The sequence below is a fragment of the Macaca fascicularis genome, chromosome 10 (genome assembly GCF_037993035.2).
Source record: "Macaca fascicularis isolate 582-1 chromosome 10, T2T-MFA8v1.1".
NCBI lineage: Eukaryota > Metazoa > Chordata > Mammalia > Primates > Cercopithecidae > Macaca > Macaca fascicularis.
Window position 1 is genome coordinate 61,260,926 of NC_088384.1, and position 20,717 is coordinate 61,281,642.

At 37.1% G+C, this 20,717-nt stretch overlaps 1 protein-coding gene across 2 annotated transcripts in view; it reads left to right on the top strand.

The window, feature by feature from the left end:
- LOC135964372 (putative ankyrin repeat domain-containing protein 20A2) overlaps window positions 1-20,717 on the top strand; it is an 81,377-nt gene that overhangs the window by 45,674 nt on the left and 14,986 nt on the right. The window contains exons 1-5 of one of the 2 annotated variants that reach the window (XM_074003214.1): window positions 8,547-8,683; window positions 8,775-8,847; window positions 15,153-15,183; window positions 16,154-16,223; window positions 19,338-19,422. In XM_074003214.1, the coding sequence (XP_073859315.1) occupies window positions 8,630-8,683; window positions 8,775-8,847; window positions 15,153-15,183; window positions 16,154-16,223; window positions 19,338-19,422 (313 nt within the window). In that variant the 5' untranslated portion in view covers window positions 8,547-8,629. Of the gene's footprint in view, window positions 1-8,546; window positions 8,684-8,774; window positions 8,848-15,152; window positions 15,184-16,153; window positions 16,224-19,337; window positions 19,423-20,717 lie in introns of those variants that run through there. The other variant, XM_065522606.2, reaches the window with a different exon arrangement.

A 20,717-nucleotide genomic window follows, 5' to 3' on the forward strand; every position in this document is an offset into this window, starting at 1 on the left:
TCAAGTGATCCTCCTGCCTCATCCTCCCACATAGTTTAGAGTACAGGCGTGCATTGTTGTGCACTCTTATCCTTTTAATATTCTGTACATTTATTATTGAATTAAAATGCATTTTTCCTTTTTCTTTAATAGATGTTGGAAGTTCTGATGAATCTGCAGTCAGGTAGGATTTTATAGATGTAAACATATATGTTAACTAAGGAAATAGAGGTGGAAGAAACTAATATCTGTTGAGCGTTGTACTCTGGGCTAGACATCCTACTATGTTCTGTGCATTTATCATCTCATAAAGCCATCACAACATCTGTGTTCCTATAACCTACTATTTATTCAATAAACAACTATGGATTAGTGCAGTGGATTCATTGCCTCATGATCCCATAGTTAACAAAGTAGCTGGCCCACAACTTGACCGTCAACCTGCCTGCCTTTCAAATCCCTTTTCTTGCTCCTCAGCATAGATTGATAGACATCTGTGCAGCCATTGGATCAAGATATAGGTCTGAATCAGTTTAATCAGATTTATTAATTTAATTAATGCCTAAATTAATGAGAGTTTAAATACCTTAAACTCTCATTGAAGGTTATTGTTAGAATGTGGTTAGTCCAAGAATTTGTCCTAATGAATTTGACAATTTCCCTGGTAACGGGTATCTTATTTTTACCATCAAAGTCTTTAGGGCAGAACTTACTTAGCTTTGGCCATAGGACTGGAAGTTTTACAAAAGTAAGTTTAGGCAAGTCTTAGAGAGAAATGATTTGACTTCTCAGTTTGGGTTTCCATTTGGGCAAGTATTTCTGTTTACTTCCAGAATACTTTTTTTAGTCTTGTTTCTTTTTCCACTTTTCTATAATCTTGTCTTGATTTTTAAAACTTTCTTCTCTGCTTTTCTTTGTGTTTGTTTTGTTCTATTATATATTTTCAAATTCTGCTGGTTATGTATTCCCGGTTTTCCTATAGACGGAATCAAGAGGACATAGAATTACAGAATGTTAAGGAATGTTAGAATTAATTAAAATAATTTCTAGTTTTTTTTTTTTTTTTTACCTGTGTTGAATATTTGGTCAAGTGGTTCTCTAGATAGATAATGTGAGTCTCAAAGAGATTAGTAGACTTTTTTTAAGACATAGGAATTGGCAGAAATGAGATTTTAACTCATTTAAAGCCCAGTTCACTTCCTTCTTTTTCTATCCTATTGGCATGTGTTTTAATAATACAAATGGGAGTGAGTCTGGTGCACACAGTGGATAGAATGAGAATGAAATTAGCTGGTGGACCCAACGGAAGTAGATAGTAATGGAATGAGCAGGGGAAAGCCACCTTTGAAGAGAAACAACACTGGATTGTATAGGAGTATAGACTCTTCAATAAGAGCTCAAAACATTGGTTTTCATGACAAGTTTGGTAAAGATAAATTATAAAGATGAAAGACACAAGATGCTGGGAATTATCTACAAAGGCACATTAAAATAGAAGGTTTAAGGGAGCTCTATCAATCTTGCTGCTTTTTTTTTTTTTTTTTTTTTTTAATCAAGGCATGTCAAACTTGAAGGTTTTTTCCTGAAACATGCTAAAACATTTTGAGACACTAGGAGGAGTGTCTACAGCAGATAGATGTGGTATCATCTGCTTCCATTCTGACTTACAGTGGGGTAGCTTAGAGACCCTGGAGTACTAAGAGGCTGGAGACTGCTGAACTACATAGATCTGTGGTACAGGACAGGTGCCTCCCCACCTCTGCCTCTGTTCCCAATTCACTGATGTCCTTCCCATGTCCATGTAGGCTGGACAGGAGCATGATTGTCTGGTAAATCAGTCATGGAGTTCAGTTGGGTAGTTGGCAGTATGTCTGTGATGGGGGAAGGTGATGGAGACTCCAGTTAGTTTGTTTTTTAGGAGCAGGAATATAGAGATCTCCTACTCCTGGTCATTTGAGGCCATCCTTTCTGGAATCTGTGCTTTCATAGACTGAAGAGTTGAACATTGGAGACTTCTGTGGAGCCCTGCAGTAGTGGAATCTGGAAGTGGGAGCCCATAGGAAGAAAGATATTTAGATAATACTTAGGGAAATAGAGGTATAACTACCAGGACTCTGTTTCTCCTGCAGTCTCTCTCCTTGGACGTCTGAGTATCTACGAAAATTTTTAAGGGCTTGTTAGCTTATGTGGACCTGAATAAGATAGTACATATAGAGTGAAAATAATGGGATTTTATAATTGTTAATGTTTTCATCTTTCTGGGAAAAATATTCTCAATAAGAACATACACCTTTGTTATTTGACTTTTGTATATTTAGCTTTCATACATTTCAAATATTGCAGTGGATTCCCTATACTGATTTAGGGCAAAGGACAGCAATAGGACCTTCCTCAGTGGGTTCCATGCTGAGGAATCAAGACTGCCATTTTGAAGTGAAGCAGATTAGTCTTTTAAGGAGAGATAGGTCAAGGAAAAGAGACAGTGGATCTTTCTAGCTTGTTTTAAGTCATCAGTTTTCTTCCAGTTTAGGTAACAACATTTATGTCATCCATTAATTGAATTTTAAGCTCAGCTTCAGGACAGATAATTTGTGCGTGTAAATTACTGTCAGGCTCTGCCAATATATTGACTGTCACTATTTGTTATAAAGCTCAAGGTCAGTTTTCATTGAATATTTTATAGATTTAGACAGATGGAGGCAGAAATAGGTAATTAAAATCTATTTTTAGAACAGAGACCATATTTTAATTGCATCAAGAATCATTATTTAATATATGGATCACTGACCCTTCCCCAGATTATGTCTTTTGTTTAAGAGGGAAGCTGGATATAAACTGGCAGTTATAAAAATTGTAAAGAAATCAACTTGCCCATTTTCATTGTGTGTTTTTGGTCTCAAGCATTTTCCATGAACTGCGTGTGGATTCATTGCCTACATCGGATGACGAAGACTTGAGTGTTGCTACTAAGGTAAAGTGGTCTCTTGTAAAATTAATTTTCTCACTCTGAATCTAGTTTTGCACAGTATTTACTTTTCAAGTTTAGCAGTGGTTTACCTGTCATTGTTTCATGGTGATAATGGAAAGTTGGTCAGAGAAAAACATACATATGGCTAGTTGATTCAAAAAATTTGTTTAACTTTGGTAACTAACAAAAATAGACAAGTACTGTGACCGGGTAGGAGCTGTGAACTGGAAAATAATAGTGACAGGAAAGTTGCATTAGTAAATGCTTTCCCCAATAGAAGAAATATGAAATTTGGTTAAGGTTTATTTGGATAAATAGTAACACTTTGACTTTTAAATCATATGATTGTGACTTTCACACTTTCATACTATTTATGCCTCTATAAATCTTCAGTGATCAAATGATTTGCAGTAATCATGGAGCCCCTCTGGTACCTTTTAGTTGTGAAAATGTCCAGCACATAGCATAGAGCTTTTTCTTCTTGGAAACTTATTATTGTGGTATCACATAGTTTCTACGAGAGATTGTTTCTCTACCTATATTATTGATTCTGTAGTGAGACTAAAATAATATTAAAAATTGTAGAAAAATTGCTGAGTGTGGTGGTGTGTACCTGTGGTTTCTGCTGCTTGGGAGTTTGAGGCAGGAACATTGCTTGAGCCCAGGAGTTTGAGAACAGCCTGGGCAACATAACAAGACTGTATCTGATTTAAAAATATAAATTGTGTAATGTAGAAATTTAAATTTATGTTCTCAAGCTTTGTATCACAAAGGGATTTTTTTGTTTTACGAGTTTCCATGAAGAGTTTATATAAAACATTTCATCTAATTTCATCTAATTGAATAACATGTATTTTGCTGCAAATAACCAGTTCTAGAAGCAGAGACTCTTAATACCAATATAGTAAGACTTTAACATCATAATTTTATCATCGTAGTTTTTAAAAAATATTTATTTGGCTGCGTTCAGTGGCTCATGCCTGCAATCTCAGCACTTTGGGAGGCTGAGGTTGGTAGATCACCTGAGGTCGGGACTTCAAGATCAGTCTGGCCAACATGGTGAAACCTTGTCTCTAAATAAAAACACACAGAAAAATTAGCTGGGCATGATGGCACATGCCGGTGTTCCCAGCTGCTCAGGAGACCGAGGCAGGAGAATCACTTGAACGCAGGAGGCGGACGTTGCAGTGAAACAAGATCACACCATTGCACTCCAGCCTGGGTGACGGAGCTTGACTACATCTTAAAAAAATAAAATTAAGTAAGATAAAATAAAATAAAATAAAATAACCACTCAAAGTCCTTATAAATAATCATTGGAAGCTCCTGCATACCATGAGCTCCTGGAGGTCAATAAACATACTTGTGTGTATCCTGGAGGGCCTAAAATACAGTCTTCTATGTAAGAAGCATTTTAATTATTGTTTTTTTAGATGGGGTTTCACTCTGGCCCCCAGGCTGGAGGGCACTGGTGAGATCTTGGCTCACTTCGATCTCTCTTTCCTGGGCTCAGGTGATCCTCACACCTCAGACATCCAAGTAGTTGAAATTATAGACCTATGTCACGATAGACCTGTGTCACCATGCTTGGCTGAGTTTTCAAGAGACAGCGTTTTGCCTTGTTGCCCAGGCTGGTCTTTAACCATTGGGCTCAAGTGTGCTGCCCGCCTCCTCCTCTCATAGTGCTGACGTTACGGATTGAGATGTTTAGCCTCAATATTTGTTTAGTCTGAATAAAGAGACAAGTGAATTTTTAAATAATAGAATGTTATAAGTAATATTCCTAATGTATCTAATAATTGAATATTGTATTTAAAATATTGCTTACATTTGTGTTATTGTTAATATTTAAAGTTATACAATTTTTCATGTGTTATGTTGAGGAATTATGCCATAAATAACAAGGAAATAAATTAGAAATAGGTCATCAGTAGCAAAGACGGTTACAATATATTTTCTAGTATCATTCAACTGGAATCTTAACATTGTAATTTTAGATTAAGATTTCTTAAATGTTTTATTAGCCCCAATTCATGTTCTATTAAATATACCATTTTAAGCTATACATTACCCTTTAGAGTTCTGGTGACAAATTCTTTTTCTGGGTGGAAAGTTGATGGAAAGTTCCAGGTTTCTCTCTGTTATAATAATGTTCTTTCAGGTAGTGGTAGATGACCATATTTAGCTAATTGAAAGTTTTAGAGTAATGAACTCTATCACAGAAGTACTTACAAAAAACTAATTGAAGCATAAATATTAATTAGTATTATTAGGGATATGAAAGAACAAAAGGCTCTCTTACAGATTTATTTCTCCATGTACTTTATTGCACTTCATGTTGTTTCTTTTCTTTCTTCACTTAAGCTCATATTTCATTGACCAATTAGGCTTGTTTTTCATTTGTATCTCTCTTTACTCTCACATTTTAAATACAAAATTTTGTGGGAGTCAGGGTCTTGCTCTGTTCCCCAGGCTGGAGTATAGTGGCATGATCTTGGCTCACGACAGTCTCCACCTCTCAGGCTCAAGTGATCCTCCCACATCAGCCTCCTGAGCAGCTGGGATACAGGCACAGACCATCATGCCTGACTCCTTTTTGTACTTTTGTGTACACATGTGTTCTCATTTTGTTGCCCAGGCTGGTCTCAAACTCCTGAACTCAAGCAATCCACCCACCTTGGCCTTGCAAAGGGCTGGGATTAAAGGTGTGAGCCACCATGCCTGGGCAACATTGAGGTTTATTTAAAGGAATTGATTAGGGCTCTGTGTACTGGTGCATTCTGGTTATCTCAACAGTTTGGGAGGCAGAAGTGGAAGGTTTGCTTGAGCCTAGGAGGTTGAGACCAGCCTGGGCAGTATAATGAGGCCTTGTCTCTACAAAACTACCAATAAATACATTAGTCTGGCATGATGGTATGTACCTGTAGTTCCAGCTATCAGGAAGTTGAGGTGTGAATATTGCCTGAGGTTGGGAGGTTGAGACCACAGTGAGCCATAATCATGCCACTCTATTCTAGCCCTGGGTTGACAGAATGAGATTCAGTTTCATAAAAAGAGAATGATAAGAAACTCTTGATGTAACTCATTATAATTTTGTAAATGGAAACTATTTCTTGATATTTCCTTAGCAGTGTGTCCCCAAGAAATTGTCACAGCCTTTACCTGGACCTTCCCACGAAAAAGGCAACAGAATAGTCAATGGGAAAGGAGAAGGTGAGAAGTGTATTTTATTTAAAAAGTTATTTGATGGAATGTTTCTTTTAAAACATGAGCACTAATACAGTCTACCAGCTAAAGAAAATGTCCTATTAACTATAATAAGTAAACGAGAAGTCAAATGGTGAAAACTTGTGTGTCTAACCAAGGATCAGCAGTTGATTCTATTGGGAGCACCACTAAAGGAGCTGAGTGTGAGTTCCATTTTAAGATACTTTAAGACCTGAGGCAACTCAGGAGAGAGGGAAGAGGAAATGAATAAAGAGAAAGAAAGAATGAAGACGGCAGAGTGTACATGTAATACATAAAAAAACATATGCAGGTGTATGTAATGGAGGGCAGTAAAGTCAAATTGCTCTGTAGAGGAAGGAAGAACAGGGTGTTAGAAATAGGAAAGAAGATAAAGTGAGCTTCCAGTACAAAAATGTGTCAGCGAATTAGAGTAACATTTTCCTTCTCTTGCTGTCATCCTCACTACTGGGGAGGCATTAAGGATTGAGGTATTTACCACACAGACCTGTGTTTTATCTACCATAGATGATATCACCGTAAATGGTCAGCCATGTATGGCTATAATTTAGTTTTATAGGAAATGGTGTAAATTCATGGGATAGTATCATATAGGCCAAATTAACATAGTTGAAAAGAACAGTGTTGGGTGATTTAATGAGAAGAAATTAAGTAGAGGTGGCATTGCCTGATTAAAAGTTCATTAGAAACATTATGGCTTATAATGTAGTATTAAATTCAGGGACATAGTAGGGAAGAAATTGACAGTAGGCTAAACAGGGCAATTAGGATAAACCAATATGCAAGCACATCAGTGTAGAAAAGGGCATTCAAATTGTCATGAATTAGTTGAGGAGCTTCTGGAAAGTGCACATTCTGATTCAGCAGGTATGGGATTCTGTATTTCTCATGAGTACTCAGGTGATGTTGGTGCTGGTCCTTGGACACAACCCTGATTAACAAGGGAATAGCCTTCCTTCAGAGAAATCTGGAAAAAGAACCATTGGAGAGTAATTTTAAAAATAACAGAATCCAGGGAAAGCATTAATTTCCTTTTATTTCTGAGCATGATTCTAGCCACAGGGAAAGGAGAATGAGATGAAAACAGAGATGACACGTGTATACTACTCCTGAACACAGATGACAACAGTGGTCACAATGATCCATAAAAAGCAGCTAGGAAGGGAAGCATCAGGATGACAGATCTAAAAATCACTTTTTCAAAGGAATAGGGATTGTGAAAGGACAAGGAGGGAGGAAAGAAAGACATTTGCTGGGTTCTTGGGAGTTAAAGCCAAGTAAACTTGAGATGAGTCACTTCCAGTTGCCTTGGCGTATGGCCAGTCTCACAAGAGAGGTTATTGCTGTGGAGAGTACTGGAGGCAGGAGGGAGTGCTAGACTTGGGGTAAACTGCAGCAGCTCATTTCATTTCATAACTGTCAGGCCTCAGAGAGAGAAGTTTCACTGACATGAGTGAGTAAGATGTGATTAAATTGCATATAGATGCTTTGGCTAATTTTTTTTGAGACAGCCAGTTATTTGATATGATAGCTGTTTCATAAATGTCCTTTACAGTGTAAGATAATATACCAAACTTAGTTAATTTTAGATGAAATCATATTATAAAATTCATTCTGTGAATACCAAATTTCTCATTTTCAATAAATACTGCACTGATTTTGCAAAATAAAAGTGTATTCATATCCAGCAAGTCTGTGGTATTTCAGTGTTTTCTTTTTTGATAAATATTTTGATATTGGAAACTGATTCTACATAGTTTATTTGATGTGTTTTATGGACCGCCTTATTTGAGTGGATCAAGGATCTCTAATTTAAGGCCAAACAAGGGGATAGGAGAAATGTAAGTGCTGCAGTAGCCCATGTGGTCATGGGAAAAATGAATATTTTATTTAGCTGTGATTTCATAAGTGTGTATAGCAGCTGATCAATTTAGAACACTGTCTCTGATGAGAGGTGAATTGCACGTTCACCTGAACTGTCATCTCAACTGTGTATTTCCTCAGCGACAGGACATGGGGAATTTATCTGTGGTGTGCTTGCAGCAATGCCTCTGATGTGTTGAGTGAAAATACTCTATACCTTTACCCTCAGCCTTGACATTGATACCCTCAGGTTTGATTGCCTCATCTATTTAATGGTCTCTTTTCTCCTCATCAGCCCACGTGTTTACAGTGATATCCATGCTTTTCTGTTTTAGGTACAGGCATTTGAAACATAATGTCACTATTGAAATGTAAACTGAGTTTTAGGAATCCTATATTCCTATTTTCCTCATTATATTTCTGTCATGTTGCTGTCCTAGGCAAGGAAAAGAAGAAGCCAAGAATTACCCTCAAAACCTTAAGTAATTATTTTTATAGTCAGGCATGAGAACTCAGCTTGATAGTAACACTGCCTGAATGTTTGGTTGGCCCTGTCATACTTACATATAATTGATGACATATCCCCTTTGCTTTGTAGGGCCTCCTGCACAACATCCTTCCTTGAAGGTAATTAATTATGCATATTTTTGAAGCACTAACTCCATATTGTATAAAATATATATGATTTATGAATCATTGTCTTTTAAAACCCATTCAGCGTAGCACTAAAATGGAAGATCCTGCTGTGAAAGGGGCAGTACAAAGAAAGAAAGTACAGACCTTGAGAGCAGGTACGTTATCAATACAAAAGGAATGCTGGAATAAAGTACATTAAATGATTGGATGTACTCACATTATTCTTACTTCTAATTCTATTTGTTCAAAATTGAATGGAAGGCATTGACATAAATGTTATTGTTGGTATTCATATTTGAATAAAAACAAATTTAGAAGACATAAAAATATTTTTAAAATGTAAACTTTGACTCAGATGTTTCTCTTTTAATATTTTGAATAGCATAAAGTTTTCAATATAAAATTTTTGTACTTGTCGGGGATTCAAAGCAGTGAATTTTGAGACTCTAAGATATTTCCCGTGAGTTATGTGCTAGTTGGAGTTCTGATCTTTACCTAGAGGAAAGCTTTACTTATTAACGTGTCAGTTTCTGTGTTAACTTTAGAGGCTTTCTGCTAGTGTTAAATTCTCTGATGATCTGAAGCCAATCAGATGTTTCAATGAGCAGACTGTGCATGTAGGTGTATGCACAGGTGTGTGTATGTGTGAGTTTGCGGCATCTTTGATTATTAAAAATGAGGAAAGTAATGATTCATTTATAACTGGTAGACAGTCTTTTAAAAGGGTTATTTTGAGACTTTTTGGTGTTAAGGTTTTTAAAACATGATTGCTTAGAGGCTACCAACATCGTAAATTGGTTGTTTTTCATTTCAATGCCCTTTTGAAATCTTTGACTGTATTGTGATGCTCAGAAGTAATATGCAGAATGTTTTATTTGTGTCCTAAAATGGTATATGAGTGGTTCTACACTTTACATACCTCTGTGCCACTTTCTTTGGTGTATTTTGTATTATATTTTCCAGAGGAATCCACATTGATGTGATTATCCCTGCTTTAATTTATTTTACACTTTTCATTGTACTCCCTTATACCACCACTTTACCACATTCAGTTAGACTCTCCGGTTGCTGATAAATGAAGAAAGAAAGAAAGAAAAATAAAACTAATGTCAGATTAAAAGGGCTTTTAAAAATCAGTTTGTGTCTATTAATGTTTACCATATGAAAGTTTAAAGCTGAAAAGTTCAGAATACAAGCATGCACCACCATATTTTATAAATGCTCTTAGAACTATGACTCATGAGGCTTTAGCCTATGAAGTTAGGACAATTCATTTCTCTGAAGAAGTTTGCTGTGCTGTTCTCAGAAAAGAAAACTGAAAATAGCAAACAGCATTGTCTTATTTGACCTCTTGGACATCCTTGAATGAACCTGAAACTCCAGGGATACTCAGATCAAAATTCAGAACTAATGTTTTGAACAATATATGTAGTTTGTGAAAGTTCAGTGGTCATGAGCCCTTGATGGTCAGATGACCTCTCAAGTTTCACTTTTGCATTTTTTTGCTCTTTTCCTTGACTTGTCTTAAAAGCTAAATTCAACAGTTTTCTTTATACAGAACCAGGAATTTAACTTTTTAAATGTATTTCTGTCCTATCTCATGGTGTTGTGTACTCTTCAGATCTAGTGTGAACATAGACTTATTTTTGTATGGGAACAATTAGTTTTTCTGTTTGTTTGTTTTTTTGTTTGTTTGTGTTTTTGAGACAGAGTCTTGCTCTATCACCCAGGCTGGAGTGCTGTGGTTCAGTCTTGACTCATTACAACCTCTACCTCTTGAGTTCAAGCAATTCTCCTGCTTCAGCCCCTCGAGTAGCTGATACTACATGCATATGCTACCACATACTGCTAATGTTTCTATTTTTGGTACAGATGGGGTTTCACCATGTTGGCCAGGCTGCTCTAGAACTCCTGACCTCAGGTGATCTGCCCACCTCAGCTTTCCAATGTGCTGGGATTGCAGGCGGGAACCATTGTGCCAGCTACAAATAAGATTTGTAAGGCTATTATATTTTATACAAATCTTTGGTCTATATTTAAGGCTTCACATGTGAATTCTGAAGGTATTCATGCATTGAGGGAAGATCATTTCAGTTTAATGTAGGCAGTTTTTAATTTAATGTATATTCATTAAATTGTTTTTTTTGAACATTTTGACTCTAGTACACAGAAACACACTATAATGTCATGGGTATTTGACATTAATGTGTTCATGCACAAACTTAGTTATTCAAATATTTTCTTCTCCCTCAAGAAACTGTTCACAGGAAGCAGTGGATAACACATCCTACAGTTTGGATGCAATTTGAACTTTTTGACTTGTTTTGTGATGAACTGCTTTTAATGGATGATTCATGTTTTCGGTTTTAGGAGAAACACAGAAAAAGATTAGAAGCAAGTAAAGAGGAACTCTATGATCAGTAGTGGAGTATTATAGTACATTCTCAATAGTACTATGTTTTTCTCCAGTTATAGAATTTACTTGAATGATGCACAATTAATCAATTATTATTATTATAGGAGATGGGATCTCTCTATGTTGCCTTGGCTAGAATACGGTGTCTATTCATTGGTGCATTCATAGCTCACTGTAGCCTTGAACTCCTGGGCTCAAGCAGTCCTCCTACCTCATCCTCCTGAGTAGCTGGGACTACAGTTTTGTGTGGTTACATCTGGCCTGATACACAATTATTTATTTATTTATTTATTTTTGATACACGGTCTCCCTCTGTTGCCGATACTGGAGTACAGTGGTACCATCTTGGCTCACAGCAACTTCTGCTTCTTGGCCTTAAGTGATCCTTTCACCTTTTACTTTAGCCTCCCAAGTAGCTGGGACTACAGGCATGCACCATCACACTTGGATAATTCTCTTTTTAAGGTTTTTTGTTGTTGTTGTTTGTTTGATTGATTGTTTGTTTAATAGATGAGGTCTCACTCTATTGCCCAGGTGGGTCGGCAACTTCTGGGCTCAAGTGAACCTCCTGCCTCAGCCTCCCAAAATGCTGGGATTTACAAGTCTGAGCCACTGCACCTGGCCTGCACAATTATCATAAAATGGATTTAAGCCCACTTGCGTTGCAGAAAATTGACCACCATTTCCTTTTTTCTAGAAACATTCATATGGTAGAACATATTTTCAATCACCCAGATTCTCTATTTTTTATATGTTAAAATAGGGTTGATGCTTATTTCACATTATTTTCTGACATTATCATTTCATTTATTCCTTTTATAGCTTTATTCAATTGGATAGATATAGAAATATAAGGCTCTCCAAGTCAAATATCAAAGGAAAAAAAGAAAAGAAAAACAGATTAGGGAAAGCTATTCTGTGAAATAACCACCTGATTACAGTTACATATATCATATCAACTTCATAAAAGTCTTACACAATGCATTTGTGTCAAGGTTCCCCAAGACCACCCCCAGGTTTGGTGGTTCACTAGAAAGACTCACAGGACTCAGCAAATAGTCATACTCAGATCTTTACTTGATTACAAGAAAGGGGACAAGCAGAATTAGTAGAGGAAAAATGTGCACGTGTCAAGTCTGGAGGAAACCAGACACAAGCTTCCAGGAGTTCTCTCCTGTGGAGTTCCCAGGATCTGCTTCATTCTCCCAGGCTCACATTTTGACAACATTTGTGCAGTGATATCTACCAGTACCAGAGTCTCATTAGAGACTAAGTACCCAAGTGTTTCTATGGAGGTTACTCTCCCTGACATGTACCCCAATTCCAGACTCCTAGAAGGAAAGCAGCTGTTCAGAGTAACCACACTGTTTCTATAAACACTTTAGACACAGTGAGCCACTCCCCTTAGGGAATGGTGGAAACCCTTCTAGGCTCAAACGATTCTCCTGCCTCAGCCTCCCGAGTAGCTGAAATTAGAGGTGCCCGCCATCATGCCCAGCTAACTTTTGTATTTTTAGTAGAAAAGAGGTTTTTCCATATTGGCCAGACTGGTCTTGAACTCATTTCCTCAGGCTGGTCTTGAACTCATGACCTCATGTGATCCCCCCACCTTTGCCTCCCAAAGTGCTGAGATTACAGGCATGAGCCACTGAGCCCAGTTGTGAATATCTTTTTTAAATCAGTAACTTTATTTCTTAGAGCAGTTTTAGGTTCACAGCAAAATTGAGAGGAAGGTACAGAGATTTCTCATATATTCCGTGCCTCCCCCATGCATAGCCTCCCCCATGATTAGTATTTTCCACCAGAGTGGTACATTTGTTATGACTGATGAACTTACATTGACACATTATAACACATTCTAATCACTCAAAGTTCATAGTTTACATCAGGCTTCACTCTTGATGCTGTACATTCTGTGAACCTGGACAACTGTATAATGATATGACATGTATCTATTACTGTAATGTTATCGACAGAACAGTTTCACTACCCTAAAAATTCTCTGTACTATGCCTGTTCATCTATCACTTTCTCCCTAGCAACTCCTGGCAACCAATGATCTTTAGTCTGTCTTCATATTTTTATTATTTTCAGAAGAGTACAGTGGATATGTTTTTGAATAGTTAAAAAATTAAAGATCCATGGTAATTGAACGTAGTCATTTAAGATGTTCCTTGTCCTTTTTGTTTTCCTTTGCTTCTTTATCACTGTAAAGAACGATATATGCTGATGAGATGTGCTTTACATACTCAGAAAACATGATTTGTATAGATGTTTGGAACATAATAGAAAGGGTTGAGGGAAAGGACACCATGCCGTGCCACACGGCACAAACTGGAGAATCTGGCTCTATGATGTGGGTCCAGATAGACTCTCTAACAATGGAAGGGGACAAGCGTAAGGAGTTGGACTTTATAAAAGTGGAATCACTAAGTCTGTCATACTTACCTTCGGTTGGAATTAAGACCAGGCAGTGAATGCTATAGGTAAATACATGTGTTCCTCACTGATCCTCTTCCTTTGAGGGATGAGGTTGACAACAGCCTGTAGTATGACGACATGACTCATCTACAACTAGATTCTGTCATGATGGATGGTGAATTAGTTTTGCTTGATGTGAGGTGAAAAAGAATTTTTTTTCTCCTACTTGGGAGAAGGGAAGCATTGGAATATTCTGGTAGTAAAAGGTCATTGATAGTTTTCTTTCTATATATTTTTCACATCAGATAATACTGCCCAGCAGCCTGCCACACCTCCCGAGTGCTTCTTAAGCTTCTCTCTGAATGTGGATAAGCTCTTAAAGGAGTGATGTTTCCAGTGGTTCTTTCCGTGGGAGGTAAAATGGCAGGTGAATTTGGGCCTTGTTATACATAGGGCAGAACAAATAGCTACAACTAAGGAAACCACCCAGCACCTTCCCCAGAAGAGAATTAGCCAGAGTAACACATCGATCTCTCTTCAGTTCTTCTCCACTGGTGGCTGGAAGGTCTTTGCAAGGATTCTTGTTTCTGGTCTGATTCCTACGTTTTGCTGGCTTGTGGTGATATAGGGTGTTTTATCCTTAACTGAACAGTTTGAACTGAAGAGCTAGAGAGGCTGTGTTGTGCTATAACAAAATAAGTGCAGTAGTTCCCCCTTAACTGTGGGAAATGCATTCCAAGACTGCCAGTGGATGCATGGAACCATGAATAGTACTGAATCACAAACTGGTTTTTCCTATACGTACATATGGATGACAAAGTTTAATTTATAAATTAAATTAAATCTGATTGTATCTGCAGATAAGGTGTGAGAATTGAATGGTGTCATCAGCAGGAAAGATTTTTGCTTGTTGGGGGAAAATCTCTCCATGATTTGTCAAAGAAGCCTTCTTTGTAGATGATTGTTGCTGTGGCGTGAGGGCAGAGAAAACCCTGTCAAGTATGTCTTTCCACACACATAGTGGATAAGGGGTACTACTGAATACTCTGTTTTAACGGCCTCTCATATTTTGGTCCAGAAATCATGCTCTTTGACACTGTTGACTCATCACACCTGTTCTGCTAACAATACCATTTTTGCTCCCTCTCATAGGGTGTGGCTGGGATGACTTGTATACTGCAGGTTACATGTAGATACCAAATTTTATAAATTTATTCTTCTTTGCATCTAATAAATACAAAGGGGAGAGATCTTACTGCATTAATTACCTATCAATAGGTATAATTAATGTTAATTCTAATAAGGTCCCAGGCATGCTCCCAAAGGAATGCTTTATAACATAGCAGCAGTCTTATGCTTTAAAAAAAGGAAACCAAAACAAAACAACAACAACAAAAACAGCATCTAAAGCATACACATTAGTGTGCACATTTTTTCATGAAGGTAGAGTCTTACTATGTTTCTCTAGCTGGTCTCAAATCTCTGGGTTCCTCAAGTGATCCTCCTGCCTCATCCTCCCACATAGTTTAGAGTACAGGCATGCGTTGTTGTGCACTCTTATCCTTTTAGTATTCTGTACATTTATTATTGAATTAAAATGCATTTTTCCTTTTTCTTGAATAGATGTTGGAAGTTCTGATGAATCTGCATTCAGGTAGGATTTAATAGATGTAAACATTTATGTTAACTAAGGAAATAGAGATGGAAGAAACTAATATCTGTTGAGCGTTGTATTCTGGGCTAGACATCCTACTATGTTCTGTGCATTTATCATCTCATAAAGCCATCACAACATCTGTGTTCCTATAACCTACTATTTATTCAGTAAACAACTATGGATTAGTGCAGTCAATTAATTGCCTCATGATCCCATAGTTAACAAAGTAGCTGGCCCACAACTTGACCGTCAGCCTGCCTGCCTTCCAAATCCCTTCTCTTGCTCCTCAGCATAGATTGATAGACATCTGTGCAGCCATTGGATCAAGGTATAGGTCTGAATCAGTTTAATCAGATTCATTAATTCAATTAATGCCTAAATTAGTGAGAGTTTAAATACCTTAAACTCTCATTGAAGGTTATTGTTAGAATGTGGTTAGTCCAAGAATCTGTCCTAATGAATTTTAAAATTTCCCTGGTAACCAGTATCTTATTTTTACCATCAAAGTCTTTAGGGCAGAACCTACTTAGCTTTGGCCGTAGGACTGGAAGTTTTACAAAAGTTGTTTTAAGTCATCACTATTCTTCCAGTTTAGGTAACAACATTTATGTCATCCATTAATTGAATTTTAAGCTCAGCTTCAGGACAGATAATTTGTGTGTGTAAATTACTGTCAGGCTCTGCCAATATATTGACTGTCACTATTTGTTATATAAAGCTCAAGGTCAGTTTTCATTGAATATTTTGTAGATTTAGACAGATGGAGGCAGAAATAGGTAACTAAAATCTCTTTTTAGAACAGAGGTCCTATTTTAATTTTATCAAGAATCATTATTTAATATATGGATCACTGACCTTTCCCCAGATTATGTCTTTTGTTTGAGGGGGAAGCCAGATATAAACTGGCAGTTATAAAAATTGTAAAGAAATCAACTTGCTCTTTTCATTGTGTGTTTTTGGTCTCAAGCATTTTCCATGAACTGCGTGTGGATTCATTGCCTACATTGGATGACAAAGACTTGAGTGTTGCTACTAAGGTAAAGTGGTGTCTTGTAAAATTAATTTTCTCACTCTGAATCTAGTTTTGCATAGTATTTACTTTTCAAGTTTAGCAGTGGTTTACCTGTCATTGTTTTATGGTGATAATGGAAAGTTGGTCAGAGAAAAACATACATATGGCTAGTTGATTCAAAAAATGTGTTTAACTTTGGTAACTAACAAAAATTGACAAGTACTGTGACCGGGTAGGAGCTTTGAACTGGAAAATAATAGTGACGGGAAAGTTGCATTAGTAAATGCTTCCCCAATAGAAGAAATATGAAATTTGGTTAAGGTTTATTTGGATAAATAGTAACACTTTGACTTTTAAATCATACAATTGTGACTTTCAGACTTTCATACTATTTATGCCTCTATAAATCTTCAGTGATCAAATGATTTGCAGTAATCATGGACCCCCTCTGGTACCTTGTAGTTGTGAAAATGTCCAGCACATAGCATAGAGCTTTTTCTTCTTGGAAACTTATTATTATGTTATCATATAGTTTCTAGGAGAAACTGTTTCTCTACCTATATTATTGATTCTGTAGTGAGACTAAAATAATATTAAAAATTGTAGGAAAATTGCTGAGTGTGGTGGTGTGTACCTGTGGTCCCTCCTGCTTGGGAGTTTGAGGCAGGAAAATTGCTTGAGCCCAGGAGTTTGAGAACGGCCTGGGCAACATAACAAGACTGTATCTGATTTAAAAATATAAATTGTGTAATGTAGAAATTTAAATTTATGTTTTCAAGATTTGTATCGCAAAGGGATTTTTTTTTGTGTTTTATGAGATGTCCATGAAGAGTTTATATAAAACATTTCATCTAATTTCATCTAATTGAATAACATGTATTTTGCTGCAAATAACCAGTTCTAGAAGCAGAGACTCTTAATACCAATATAGTAAGACTTTAACATCATAATTTTATCATCATAGTTTTTAAAAAATATTTACTTGGCTGCGTTCAGTGGCTCATGCCTGCAATCTTAGCACTTTGGGAGGCTGAGGTGGGTAGATCACCTGAGGTCAGGAGTTCAAGATCAGCCTGGCCAACGTGGTGAAACCTTGTCTCTAAATAAAAACACACAGAAAAATTATCCGGGCATGATGGCACATGCCTGTGCTCCCAGCTGCTCAGGAGGCTGAGGCAGGAGAATCACTTGAACCCGGCAGGCAGAGGTTGCAGTGAAACAAGATCACACCATTGCACTCCAGCCTGGCTGACAGAGCTTGACTACATCTTTAAAAAATAAAATAAAATAAGATAAAATAAAATAAAATAACCACTCAAAGTCCTTATAAATAATCATTGGAAGCTCCTGCATACCATGAGCTACTGGACGTCAATGAACATACTTGTGTGTATCCTGGAGGGCCTAAAATACAGTCTTCTATGTAAGAAGCATTTTAATTATTGTTTTTTTTAGATGGGGTTTCATTCTGTCCGCCAGGCTGGAGGGCACTAGTGAGATCTTGGCTCACTTCGATCTCTCTTTCCTGGGCTCAGGTGATCCTCACACCTCAGTCATCCAAGTAGTTGAAATTATAGACCTATGTCATGATAGACCTGTGTCACCATGCTTGGCTGAGTTTTCAAGAGACAGGGTTTTGCCTTGTTGCCCAGGCTGGTCTTTAACCATTGGGTTCAAGTGTTCAGCCTCTCATAGTGCTGACGTTACGGATTGAGATGTTCAGCCTCAATATTTGTTTAGTCTGAATAAAGAGACAAGTGAATTTTTAAATAATAGAATGTTATAAGTAATATACCTAATGTATCTAATAATTGAATATTGTATTTAAAATATTGCTTACATTTGTGTTATTGTTAATATTTAAAGTTATGTAACTTTTGAAGTGTTATGTTGAGGAATTATGCCATAAATAACAAGGAAATAAATTAGAAATAGGTCATCAGTAGCAAAGAGGGTTACAATATATTTTCTAGTATGATTCAACTGGAATCTTAACATTGTGATTTTAGATTAACATTTCTTAAATGTTTTATTAGGCCCAACACATGTTCTATTAAATATACCATTTTAAGCTATACATTACCCTTTAGAGTTCTGGTGACAAATTCTTTTTCTGGGTGGAAAGTTGATGGAAAGTTCCTGGTTTCTCTCTGTTATAATAATTTTCTTTCAGGTAGTGGTAGATGACCATATTTAGCTAATTGAAAGTTTTAGAGTAATGAAGTCTATCACAGAAGTACTTACAAAAAACTTATTGGAGCATAAATATTAATTAGTATTATTAGGGATATGAAAGAACAAAAGGCTGTGTTACAGATTTCTTTCTCCAGGTACTTTATTGCACTTCATGTTGTTTCTTTTCTTTCTTCACTTAAGCTCATATTTCATTGATCAATTAGGCTTGTTTTTCATTTGTATCTCTCTTTACTCTCACATTTTAAATAGAAATTTTGGAGGAGTCAGGGTCTTGCTCTGTTTCCCAGGCTGGAGTGTAGTGGCATGATCTTGGCTCGCTACTGTCTCTAACTCTCAGGCTCAAGTGATCCTCCCACATCAGCCTCCTGAGCAGCTGGGATACAGGCACAGACCATCATGCCTGACTCCTTTATGTACTTTTGTGTAGAGATGTGTTCTCATTTTGTTGCCCTGGCTGGTCTCAAACTCCTGAACTCAAGCAATCCACCCACCTTGGCCTTGCAAAGGGTTGGGATTACAGGTGTGAGCCACCATGCCTGGGCAACATTGAGGTTTATTTAAAGGAACTGATTAGGGCTGTGTGTGCTGGTGCACACTGGTTATCTCAACAGTTTGGGAGGCAGAAGTGGAAGGTTTGCTTGAGCCTAGGAGGTTGAGACCAGCCTGGGCAGTATAATGAGGCCTTATCTCTACAAAACTACCAATAAATACATTAGTCTGGCATGATGGTATGCACCTGTAGTTCCAGCTATCAGGAAGTTGAGGTGGGAATATTGCCTGAGGTCGGAGGGTTGAGACCACAGTGAGCCATAATGATGCCACTGCATTCTAGCCCTGGGTTAACAGAATGAGATCCAGTTTCATAAAAAGAGAATGATAAGAATCTCTTGATGTAACTCATTATAATTTTTTAAATGGAAACTAATTCTTGATATTTCCTTAGCAGTGTGTTCCCGAGAAATTGTCACAGCCTTTACCTGGACCTTCCCATGAAAAAGGCAACAGAATAGTCAATGGGAAAGGAGAAGGTGAGAAGTGTATTTTATTTAAAAAGTCATTTGATGGAATGTTTCTTTTAAAACATGAGCACTAATATAGTCTACTAGCTAAAGAAAATGTCCTATTAACTATAATAAGTAAAGGAGAAGTCAAATGGTGATAAATTGTGTCTCTAACCAAGGGTCAGCAATTGATTCTATTGGGAGCACCACTAAAGGAGCTGAGTGTGAGTTCCATTTTAAGATACTCTAAGACCTGAGGCAACTCAGGAGAGAGGGAAGAGGAAATGAATAAAGAGAAAGAAAGAATGAAGAGGGCAGAGTGTACATGTAATACATAAAAAAACGTATGCGGGCGTATGTAATGGAGGTTAATAAAGTCAAATTGCTCTGTAGAGGAAGGAAGAACAGGGTGTTAGAAATAGGAAAGAAGATAAAGTGAGCTTCCAGTACGAAAATGTGTCAGCGAATTAGAGTAACATTTTCCTACTCTTGCTGTCATGCTCACTACTGGGGAGGCATTAAGGATTGAGGTACTTTACCACACAGACCTGTGGTTTATCTACCATAGATGAATATCACCATAAATGGTCAGCCATGAATGGCTATAATTTAGTTTTATAGAAAATGGTGTAAATTCATGGGATAGTATCGTATAGGTCAAATTAACATCGTTGAAATGAACAGTGTTGGGTGATTTATGGAGAAGAAATTAAGTAGAGATGGTATTGCCTGATTAAAAGTTCATTAGAAACATTATGGCTTATAATGTAGTATTAAATTCAGGGACATAGTAGGGAAGAAATTGACGCTAGGCCAAACAGGGCAATTAGGGTAAACCAATATGCAAGCACATCAGTGTAGAAAAGGGCATTCAAATTGTCGTGAATTAGTTGAGGAGCTTCTGGAAAGTGCACATTCTGATTCAGCAGGTATGGGATTCTGTATTTCTCATGAGTACTCAGGTGATGTTAGTGCTGGTCCCTGGACATAGCCCTGAATAGCAAGGGAATAGCCTTCCTTTAGAGAAATCTGGAAAAAGAACTATTGGAGAGCAATTTAAAAAATAACAGAATCCAGGGAAAGCATTAATTTCCTTTTATTTCTGAGCATGATTCTAGCCACAGGGGAAGGAGAATGAGATGAAAAGAGAGATTACAGGTGCATACTACTCCTGAACACAGATGACAACAGTGGTCGCAATGATCCATAAAAAGCAGCTAGGAAGGGAAGCATCAGGATGACAGATCTAAAAATCACTTTTTCAAAGGAAGAGGGATTGTGAAAGGACAAGGAGGGAGGAAAGAAAGACATTTGCTGTGTTC